Genomic DNA, 12,450 nt, shown 5'->3' on the forward strand with positions numbered 1-12,450 from the left:
AATGAAAGGGGAAATTTAGGGTGATGAATAGGCTGGGTGTCATGTTGCATTTGTTCAGTGAGGTCTGTGGCTGGGACTTGATTGTAATCTAGTGAATCGGGTCACTCTGACAGCTGTAATATTCAGATGAGCTGCACACAATGTGAGTCACCTGAAGAGATCAAGAAACAGACAATGTGAGGATCCAGAAAAAAAGTATGAATAGATAGATATTGCACGCTTCCAGCTATGTCACTCCCTTCGATTCAGTTACACACTAACATCAACCGATGCACATGTACAGATTTAGATGCAGCAGCTGCGAGAATCATTCACATTTACACACCTGAGGCCATTCTGATGAAAGGGTGAGAGCTTTTACAGTCAGACTGAGAGCTTGCATTTTCACATTTCACATACTGCTCAAAAAACATTTGCAACTACACAAATATATGAAACATAACATTTCTAGATAGATAGATAGATAGATAGAAACATTACATTTGAATAACTCTATGAATATACATTCAATTTTTTAACACACACACACACACACACACACACACACACACACACACACACACACATATATAATTATATCTATTATGTACAGATTTAGATGCAGCAGCTGCGAGAATCATTCACATTTACACACCTGAGGCCATTCTGATGAAAGGGTGAGAGCTTTTACAGTCAGACTGAGAGCTTGCATTTTCACATTTCACATACTGCTCAAAAAACATTTGCAACCACACAAATACATGAAACATAACATTTCTAGATAGATAGATAGATAGAAACATTACATTTGAATAACTCTATGAATATACATTCAATTTTTTAATACACACACACACACACATATATAATTGTATCTATTAGCCAGAGACATTACAGTTGATTGAAGCTTTATGAAGGTGTTTGTTCAAATATAAAATGACTATTTGATTCTTTGTATTTTATCGTATGACCTACGATGCTTTAAGTCTAGTAAACGTACTCAGATATTACACAGACCTGTTGGACACTGGAAAACTACTGGGTCAATCAGTACAATGCAAGTTCACAGCACCATCTGCTGGATACAGTGAAAAAGAACAACTTATTTTACTACATGGAATTTTCCACAAGCAATTTTCATTGTGTCAGAAAGACACATGGAATATCACAATAAAGTATGATGGTTGTTTATTTATTTTGCCTTTCAGCATACCTCATTAAATTCAAGGTGTATTTTATCGTATGACCTACGATGCTTCAAGTCTAGTAAACGTACTCAGATATTACACAGACCTGTTGGACACTGGAAAACTACTGGGTCAATCAGTACAATGCAAGTTCAGAGCACCATCTGCTGGATACAGTGAAAAATAACAACTTATTTTACTACATGGAATTTTCCACAAGCAATTTTCATTGTGTCAGAAAGACACATGGAATATCACAATAAAGTATGATGGTTGTTTATTTATTTTGCCTTTCAGCATACCTCATTAAATTCAAGGCTGAAGGAACCACACGGGAGAGGTGTGTTTGTGATATGCAAATCACATTGTTGTTTGTTATGGTAATTTGTACCCTTAACCTGACCAAGACCAAATTACTGTCTGTGTCATTAAAGATAAATGATGAATACATTATGCAAGTAATGAATGGTATTACTTTGGTATTACTTCAATATCCACATCTTATTTAGCTGCAAAGCACTTTTTGTTCTTTATTTGCACAAAACTGAGTGACTGATACTCGTTACTCGGTGATGCCTGAATTAATTTCTGTCGCTTTTAAGTTTGTGTACGTGCAGTCCCACAGTGCTCTTGGAGCTGAATGATTCCTTCTGCCTTTGGAAAAACACACCCTTTGGCCCTTTAGAGGAGCTGGGATTTCTTCACAAAAGGTCCACTGTCAGGTGTTTGCCTTCAGACTATTTCATCCAGTCCTTTGGTGTGGTATCCTCACGTGACCTGCTGTACTGCCATTATTTGATATTGCTTCTACAATGGAGCGTTTACAATGAGAAAGCAGAAGCTGAGAGGTTTGGGTTTGTAAGGTAATACAACAAGCGTAGGCTTAAATGTCAGGCCGATAAATAGTGGAAAAATTATCCGGGTGTGTGTTTGAGGAACAGAAGCTGCTCTGCTTATGTCACTGTCCCATTGAAAATCCCATTAGTTCATGCTCAGATTTTTTTTTTTTCAGAGTCCAGTAAACCTGTTCTGGGAACCTGCTTCATTGTCCTAAAAAAAATTAAAATAAAATAAAAATCAAAGGGTGGCTCTTTTGACTTTTATGTTCAATATTACAGATGAATTAATAGACATTTAATCTAAGGTTGCATTTTTCTGATAGTTGGCACATTCTGGCTTGATACATTTCAGTGCTTTGGCTCATGTAATATTATGTATGTGAACATATTTAAGCTTATGATCTCTTCCACAAAGTGCAGGAGCTTAGGAAAGCTTCTTCAGTTTCTTTAGGAAATGCTCAGACATTAATATTCCTTCTTAATGTCTACGCTTCCTAGACAACATTTAAATTTAAACCCTGTCAGATCCCTGTCCTAAAATGGATCTGTTTTATTTCACAGGAATTTTCCAGAACAGCAACACCTTATCTCATTCAGCAGGGCAACAGTGAGAGCAGATGCGACTAGCAGAAAATATTCTAGTGCAGTTTCAACAGTGACTGTAAAAAATCCACTTAATTATGATGATCAATTTAAATAACATTCTGTGGTTAAATTATATGTGGTATGTGTTATTTAGATAATAATAATAATCATCATCATCATCATCATCATCATCATTATTTAATATTAAATATTTAATTGATATTTAAATATACAAATTCATATTATTTGATATAGAATCTGAATTAATTTAAACCAAGCATAATCTAAACATATTTATTATCAATAATATGAATAACAATAAAAGTTTATTGTTTTATTATTAATATTAATAAATTATTTAATATTGCATAAATTACTACAATTAATTATTATTTAGTATGAAATATTTAATAGCTATTTAAATATACAAATTCAAAGTTTATATATATTCTGGTTACATTTAAACTATGCTTAATTAAAACATTATTATCAATAATATTAATAGCCGTAAATGATAGTTTTATTTGTAATATTATTAAATTATTTATCATTTCATAAATGACCACAATTAATAATAATAATAATAATAATACATATTTAATTTATATTTAAATATACAAATTCATTTTTTGTATAGAATCTGGTTTAACTTAAACTGTGCACAAAGTATTATTATTAATAATATTAATAACAATATATTAATATGATTAATTTCACATAATTAAAAATATTGTTATCATCAGTAGTAGTATTTATTTAATATTAAATATGTAATTGACATTTAAATATACATTTATACATTATAATATACATTATACATTGACATTCAAATATATATTTATATTTTTATAGTATCTGGTTTAACAAACTATAGCATGCATAAATTGAATTTAGAATTGTACTCCCTCTCTCTAATTCTAAATTCAATACAGAATAAATTAAATATATGATATTCATTCATAAACTGCTGTATTTGGTCGTAATGTGAATGTGACGTTCACCTCCCTTTAAGAGCGCTGCGCCTTTAAGAGCCATGCAGAAGCGCTAGCGTGTGTGTGTGTATGTGAGTGAGAGTGAGAGAGAGTGTATGTGTATGTGTATGTGTATGTGTATGTGTGTGTCAGCCGTACCCATCATGGCCCCTGAGCAGCAGCTGATCAGACGGACCGCCGCTCCGCCATCCTCCTCCAGCGAGCAGCGGCACCGGTGAAGAGGCTCCATGTGTCCCCCATCCTCAGTCAGATTTCTGAGCAAGAGGGCCGCGCTCCAGCCGCCCAGCGCGAACATGAATAAGGATTATTCCATTAATCTATCGGTGCAGCAAGTGCTCAGCCTGTGGGTCCAGGGCACGGTACCGACCCTACAGCACTTCACAGGTACGTTCACACGAGGAGAAAGACCCGGTGAAACGGGTTCTTGTGTCTCATCCAGCCGTGCGCACACGCCTCTCCAAACCGGCAGACGCACGAGCACCCCATCTGAACAAGGTCACACTTCACATCACACTAACTGTGTGCTTACATGCCTGATTAATAATGCAGAGTGTTTAGTATTGCATGCATTACTTGATACTTATTATATTATATATTGAGTGTGTATTGCCAGTTCCATCCATGATAGCAATACCATGGTACTTTGATCTACTAACATCATAGTATTGTAAAATATATAGTATTACCATGGGATAAATATGATTTTACTTTGAAACATGTTCATAAAACATGGCAACATGCCAAAGTACTTTTTGTAAGGGTGGCAGTTTTTGTAAATAACATACATGATTAATATAGTAATTCGGTATTAAGGTATAGTATTGCATGCATTACTTAATATCTGTTATGTTATATTTTAAGTGTGTATTGCCAGCGAACTACATATCTTACGTGGCACCATGGTACTTTGATATATACCCTATTATAGTAATGAATGATTATTATATTCATCGATTGCATCACAGTAATGTAAAATACATAGTAATACCATGGTAAATGTGGACAAAACAGGATTTTACCTTGGAACATATTCATAAAACATGGTAATACTATGGTACTGCAATAAGGACGTTTTGTAAGGGTGGCAGTTTTTGTAAATAACATTAATATAGTATAATTTAGAATCAAGATATGCATATAGTGTATCATTTTCATATAGTACTCCAAAGGTTAAGTATATTTCAATGAATAACTATAGTATTGATGTTGTAGTTGAGTCCAAACCAACAATAGTTTCTCATGCACCTGACTGTGAACTGTCGGTTTTTGTGTACTCTGAAGGAAAAGCTGTGCTTGTCTAGACCGTAGTGCACTAATGCCTGCGGCCAGTCTGATGTGAACCTTTGAAAAGCATCGTACCACTCATTAATCTTTAGTTAATCTTGAGTCATTGCATCGTTTCTGGCGGCTCTCTGCTTGTGTAGTGGAGTAATCGTTAGTAATTTCCGTCACCATATGGGTCTCCACATGATACCATGCTCGTGGGCTTTTTTGTGCAGCATTGCTCTGATCTTTCCACAATACTGGTGACATACAGTCATATTTGAGTTAGAGCAGGCTTTGTTAGTCAACACCAATACTGTGTAAAAACATCTATTCAGTGTCAAGGGTGTAACCTGCTATGGAAAACTGCCCCATATCACCCAAAGTAGAGTTCATTTCCTTTTTAAAGGTCTAGATAAGGTAGCTACACCCATAATTGTATGAACAACTACAGCAATAATATTTTCTTTTCTTTTAATGTGTTACAATCAATGGTGCATATATGACACGAATGTTATTAAATAATTTATTGATTTGTATTTATCGGATACTTCTCTCTCTCTCTCTCTCTCTCTATATATATAACATAATATAACACACACACACACACACACATATATCTATCTATCTATCTCTCTCTCTCTCTCTATATATATATATATATATATATAACCTCTCTCTCTATATGACATATAGTATAACGTATATATATGAATATATATATATATAATTTTTTTTTACACACACATTGTAAAAAATGAATTTCTGTAAAAAAATCAGTTGAACATAAAAAAAGATTATTGAATTGTTTTAAGTGCTACGTCTTTTTGTTATACTAATAATTATATATATATATATATATATATATATATATATATATATACATGCATACAATTCAATATAAGCAATATTATGTTTAGTATGACATTTGATGTAATTTTGTATAGTATAGTATTTACAAATATTTTGGTATTGTGTTGGGTCACAAGATTTAAAATCTGGGTGGGTCAAAACCAGTTTAGAACCACTGAATTACTGACTGAACACTGTAGTGAACAATGTGATATAATATAAAAGCTAGACCACAAGTAAGTGGATGTTGGAAGTCAGCATGAAGCATTTAACAAGTGTAGGCCGGTTTTACGGTGCGTGAGGCACATGACACGCCCTTTCACTTCCGAGATTTGGCCAGATTATAATTTCTGCAATCTCGTGGACATCTGGCATGACGCAACACATGATGCAACTTGTGCGAGAACTGCGGGAGAGGTAGCATGTGAGGATTGATGAAGAAATTCACCCCTCCCCACCAAACCCCTCTGTCATCATTACTCACCCTCATGTCATTCCAAAGCAATATGCTATTTTTTGTGTCATCAAAAAATAAATTTTGAAGAAGTCCTTTGTAACTCTTCTCTAAATAAAGCCAGTTCAGAGTGACCACGACAGTCAAGCTCCAAAAAAGTACCACACATCTATTTGTGCAACTGCATACGGGTTTGGAAAGACATAATAATAGACATATTAATTTTTGGCTGAAGAACATGATAGGATGAGGTTCCACATCAGCTGTGGCTTCAGAATAGACCATCAGTCAGAACGTCCACCTCAAAAACCCCCGCCGCTGACAGAGACAGCTGTGTTCAGATGGCTCTGATGCAGTAGACATCTCTCTTTGTGATGATGAGAAAGAACAGCACAGGTGCAGAAGCACAGAGACTCAAAGAGAATGCATGAGATTATGACAAACTCCCACTCGGGAGGAAAGTTAATGGCGTTTCCTGTTTTGGTCAGTGCAACAAGCCTATTTAGTCATTTCATTTCCTTCTGCTGTTTAGGGAGGAGACAGACTTCTGCCTACTTAGCAGTTGTTTGTGCCTTTGGGTGAATAGTGCATTCTTAGTAACTTTGGCTTGTCTGGGTCATAAATGGGAGATTAATTTGACTTCTGCGAGTTCAACATTACAAACTGGTCGACAATTAATGAAGCCAAAACATCATTATAAGGCAGCGAATAAGATGTTGTTGTATTAGAGCTAAATAAATACTGTAAGCACTACCGCTCAAAAGTTTGAAATTACTAACCAAGGTTACATTTATTTGATACAGTAAAAACAGAAATATTGTGAAATATTATTACCATTTAAAATAACTGTTTTCTGTTTTAATATATGTTAAAATGTAATTTATTTTACTGAATTTTCAGCATTATTTCTCCTGTCTTCAGTGTCACATGATCCTTCAGAAATCATTCTAATATGCTGATTCACTGCTCAAAAACATTCTTTTATTATCAGTTTTAAGAACATGCTGCTTCATATTTTTTGTGGAGACCATGATACTTTTTTTCTCAGGATTATAGAAAGTTCTGAAGAACAGTATTTATATGAAAAAGAAATATTTTGTAAAATTGTAAATGTTTTAACTGTCACATTTGATCAATTGAATGCAATCTTGATGAATAAAAGTATTTATTTCATGGTAGTGTATATTACAAGAATATATATTTCTGATGTAAATTTGAGTTGTGCTTTCCTGTGAAAGACTTGCTATTACAAGGGGTTGTGGGTGTTTAAATGGGTTCTTTGTCAAGTTCTTCTCTAGTGTAAGTCTGTGGCTTTTTTGGTGTTTTATCTTTTGCCAGACACCGCTAATAATAATATAGCATGTCTCTATAATCAGTGGCTGAGTTTCCTGTGCAGAAGTACATTAGAAACTTTAAACTGTCATGAAAACAAAGTTTTAACTACAGTATATTATTGGTAAAGATCCGTGATGTTGCTACTTCTCATTTGGTGATCATTATCTCAATTAGCATCTCGTTTTTTAAATTTGGTCCTGTTTATCGTGGTTAGACAGTGCTTGATGATGGTAGGCTTGTTTATTTGTTCGTTTGCTGGATTGGAATAAGAGGTTTGGCTGTTTGTGTGTGCTGTACATCATTATATGTTGATGCTGGAGAACATGTTTCTCACTGTGACCGTTGACAGCCTTGACAAAAGTTTTTTTGTCACCTCGGAAACTGCTTTGTTGACACGACCAGTGCCCAGGGTGTTTAAACAGCCCTTTCAAACGCTGAAAGCTTTACATTAAACCCTCCTTTTTCAATATGACCTTGCAAATATATCCTGATGGTCTATGTTGTTGTATAACTGTGAAAAACTTGAATCCTGGAAGTTGATTGTACGCTAATCAGATCTAATATAATTGTTTTTTTAAATTTGTAGAATTTTGTAGCGAATGAGAATCCATAAAATGATTACAAACTGACTTAAAACCATTTTTTAGCTGCTGAAAATATTAGTATTCTAATAATTTTGGCCACCACTGTGTGTGTGTGTGTGTGTGTGTGTGTGTATATATATATATGTATGTATATATAGAACAAAAATAAATTTGATAAAAATTAAAAGAAAATAGTAGAAACCTTGCTGAAGTGATTGTTTTGCACAAGTATTACCTTAAACATTATGCAAAACATATTACTTTAGCTGTACTATATTATGCAATAGCTGCGACTGTGTTATTACTATAGCATTTGTATCAGTATTGGGTGCATTTTTCCGCAGACTGTCATTTATAAGATTTTTAAACAAAGCAATTGCTCCATCAATGTTAAAAAAAAAAAAAACTTTTTTTTTTTGCTATCATACACTATGGGAGTAGCAAAGGTGTGCCTTTAGCCCCAATATCCTTACCTTATATCCTTTAGTGAGTAAAATGTGAGTCTTGAAATAATGACTAAAGCCCTATTCGCACGGGATTAGTATTACCTGGTGACCTCCAGTCATTTGTAATAATTGCGGAGGTTGTCTGCGATCTTAATCCCGTGTGAATCGGCCATGTCTGTAATTTGTAAAGTAAAAATTCCCCCGCAAAAGACCTACCATATTTCGCCGAACACTGAGGTCCTGTGATAATATTAGTCCCGTGCGCATAGGCATCTCTGTGATTCGGCCAGCATTTGGCGGGTCGTATATCATTTTTCGAGGTTTTTGTTTCCTGTGCTCTTTTTTATCCATCTTTTGCGAAGAATGGAGCTGCGTTGGAGTGTTTGATAGTATTTCGGGTGCTGTTATATCGCTATACAATTTGTAGAAAGAAAAGGCTGAAAAGGTTTTGAGGTTAATGTGTTACAAATAAATCAAGCATAAAGCTTGAGATACTATTTTAACCTGGTGAAATGTAAATGTCACAGAGCACGAAACTATATTAATTTCTTTTATTTTTTTTTAATCCATCTGGACCATAGAACGGGACTCTCAAAGCCTTGACATCTGGGTATCCGGTAGATAAGTCGGTAAATTCCAGTAAAATCACAGGCTTCGCTTATCCCGTGCGAATGCACCACACGAAATTCAGAGGTGGGGGGTTAATTTCAAAATCACACAAGGTCCCCAGATAATACTAATCCCGTGCGAATAGGGCTTAAGTGTCTCTTTACCTGGTAATATGGGTTAGTAGTACATTGAAAGAATGCTTTCCATCAACGTCATTGTCTGTGTTCCTGGATCTCTGTGCTTTAGTTTTACTCCTCTGTGCTAAAGTCTTTCTCAGTCTCTCTTCCTGTCCATTTGTTCTAAAATGTCTGTCTTCCTGCATCTCAGTGCTGAAGTGTCTGTTGTCCAGTATTGTGTGTTATCTGTGCTTTTTGTTTGGCTGAGGCAGTAGGCAGTGCCACCTCATTCCTGGCACAGCATGGCTCTGAGGCTTTTGTGTCCGTCTGCCTCAGTTTACTGATAACACAGTTTGATGGACGACTCTCTGTGTTGCTATTGTTGATCTGGTTGTAGTGATGTGTGTGTGTGTGTGTACATGTGTTTGCGTGCATGTGCGGTTTACAGACTTCCAGCACAAAGGCCTCTCAGTCTGGATGCTACGTCTCACTTATCATGTGGCAGTCGACTGGCAGTTTATAGCTTAATCAATACATTGTGTTTGTGTGTCAGTGTTTAGTCTGGATTACTGAGACATAGGTGATACACAGGTGACTGAGGTTGCTTTTATTTGAACAAAATTACTGTAAAAACAGTAAAATATTATTACAATTTTATTACATTTTAAATTTTAATTATATTTCACAATTTTACTGTTTTGTTTATATTACTGTTTGCAGCCTTGGTGCACTTAAGGGTCTTCTTTCAAAAAAAGAGTCCAAATGTTTCAATGGTTATGTGTGTATTAGATAATGTATATATGCACAGTAAAGTATATATATATATATATATATATGATGTAATATACAGTAAATATAATATAAATGTGTTGATTTACAAATGTACAGATCCTAAGGATCTAATGGCATAACATCTCTTCATGCTTCAGGGTAAACAAAAGCTATAATCAGCACTGTATAGCGTTGCATGTGCAAATATGCAGTTTGTTATTTGACACGTTCGCTTTGACATGTTAAATTACGGCTGTCAGCAGTATTTCTGCCTGAGCGTGTGGTTTCTCAAGCATTTCTCATTTATGTGGAGCTGCATTTCCCAGAGTTCATGACAACAGCAGTTTGATAATCAGTTTGGTTGTTGAGCCACGATGCTCGTCCATGTCCTGGAATCTTCTGGAAGGCTCCAGAGCCGACTCATTCTTATCAACGGAACCAAACTGCCCATTTAGTCCCCTCAGAGCTGTGTGGACAAGACACTTAAATAATAACAGTCTCCAAGCTCATGGTAGATGGAGAGAGGTATATGGAGTGTGAAAGAGAGAGTAAATGAAAGTAGAATGGACATTTTATGAGAAAGCGAGGTTGGAGACAGTGAGAGAGTATTTATTGAGCTTCACTGTTTTAAGTACGTGGTGTTCTGCTCTGTTCCGACCCCAGACTCAGAAGTACTTCTTCAAATACAGGCATATTTGGCCATGTTGCCTTTAATACAGTTTTCATTTATTTAATTTAATTTGTTCCAAGAGTGCATATCCATACAGAATTCTGTCATTTTTAGCCAACATATATCATGTGCACCACATGTGAAATTGTTTAATAGAATAATTATGAGGTGGAAATGACATTTTATACATTTTTGAACTGACTGATTCTTTTGTCTTGCCAAGGCTAATTTAATTTCCAACATTCTGTGTATCCTAAACATACACAATGACATATATTTTCATGCTTTTTGCATAATTGGACTAAATTACAGCTTGACTGAACATGACACACAATAAAACATTGTTCACAGATGATATTTGCCTTGAATTTTCATTCCTTCATTGCTAATGTTCAAAACATTGGGGTCGGTAAAATGTTTTAATGTTTTTGAAAGTCTCTTATGCTCACCAAGGCTTCATTATTTGATTATAAATACAGTAAAAACAGTACTATTGTGAAATATTACAATTTAAAATAACTATTTTCTGTTGATAAATGTATGTATATGTAATATATTTTAATTCCTATGATGACAAAGCTGAATTTCACCAGCCATTATTCTAGTCTTCAGTATCACATGATCCTTTAGAAATCACTATTATTATTCAGAATTTCTGGTTATTAATGTTAAAAAACAGTTGTGATGCATATTAGTGGTGACTGTGGTGCAAATGCACAAGTTGTAATTTGTGTTCAATCAAAATAATGACTTTTTGTGTTTTGAGTTTAAAAGGCACTTGAAAAGTAATAAATTACAATTAGTTTCTCATGACAGATTAATATGGTGTAACAAAAAGGTTGCAGTCTCTTAATTTTAATAAATGAACGTATGAAGTGTACAAGTACTGTATGTTTGAATTTTAGTCTGTTATGGCTCGTTTCCAACGAGTGGTACGTTTCAGTACCGTACGCAATTATGTCCGTTTCCAGAACTGTCAGAAGTTGTGAATGGTACCAAAATAGCAAACCGTACCGTACCGTACCACTTTTTTGGTACCCTTCCGTTGGGTTACCTAGCACAGCAAAGGGTACCAAAAGGGTGGAGCTAAACTCACTGCAGAACGTTGATTGGTTGACTAGAATCGTCACTTTTGCGTGATACAAGGTGATAAGCTTCTCCTTCACTATTCCGCTCTGCTGTCCATGAGTGTTGGGCTTATTTACATCAGAGTGCACAAACACAAAAAAATATAACAGTGTATTTTATAATTTTATATTTTCATACAGACAATAGCAATAGCAATAGATTCTCAATATGTGTACTTGTGGAACGTCATTGCCCAAAAACCTGCATAATTTAAAAAATATTACTGTTATTGTGTCATGAAATGTAGTTTTAAGAATTTTCCAGGCGAGAATGTAGCTGTTTAAAACTCAAATCTGCGGTTTATTTATAAAGGTAGCGCCTATTTGAAAATTTGCTATGCCGATTTCGGAGCTCCAGGCGATCACCGGGCGCTCAGTGCTCATGTATCTGCCTAGAGCAGCCTTAGCTCGGCTAGTCCTTCCGACATTTGCCGCTGGCTCTGATGGCTCTGTAGTGATTAAACATGAGATAGGCTACAATTCGTTTTGGGTATATTTAGCAGGCATTCGTGGTCTCATGAATCTATTATTTGTTCCTGGTCATATCGTTTTGGCTGAGCACAAAGTTATGTTTAAAGGGTTAGTTCACCCAAAAATGAAAATTCTGTCATTAATTACTCACCCTCATGTCGTTTCAAACC

General features: G+C 35.1%; 1 protein-coding gene across 1 annotated transcript in view; it reads left to right on the forward strand.

Moving 5' to 3' along the window:
- The first annotated feature begins 3,661 nt into the window (after nucleotides 1–3,661).
- Nucleotides 3,662–12,450, forward strand: part of LOC107681608 (transmembrane protein 170B-like) — a 13,116-nt gene continuing 4,327 nt past the window's right edge. The window contains exon 1 of the mRNA XM_016477917.1: nucleotides 3,662–3,966. Within this exon, the coding sequence (XP_016333403.1) occupies nucleotides 3,810–3,966 (157 nt within the window). The 5' untranslated portion in view covers nucleotides 3,662–3,809. The remainder of the gene's footprint in view (nucleotides 3,967–12,450) is intronic.

The sequence above is a fragment of the Sinocyclocheilus anshuiensis genome, unplaced genomic scaffold, assembly GCF_001515605.1.
Source record: "Sinocyclocheilus anshuiensis isolate Anshui unplaced genomic scaffold, SAMN03320099.WGS_v1.1 scaffold1524, whole genome shotgun sequence".
Lineage (NCBI taxonomy): Eukaryota > Metazoa > Chordata > Actinopteri > Cypriniformes > Cyprinidae > Sinocyclocheilus > Sinocyclocheilus anshuiensis.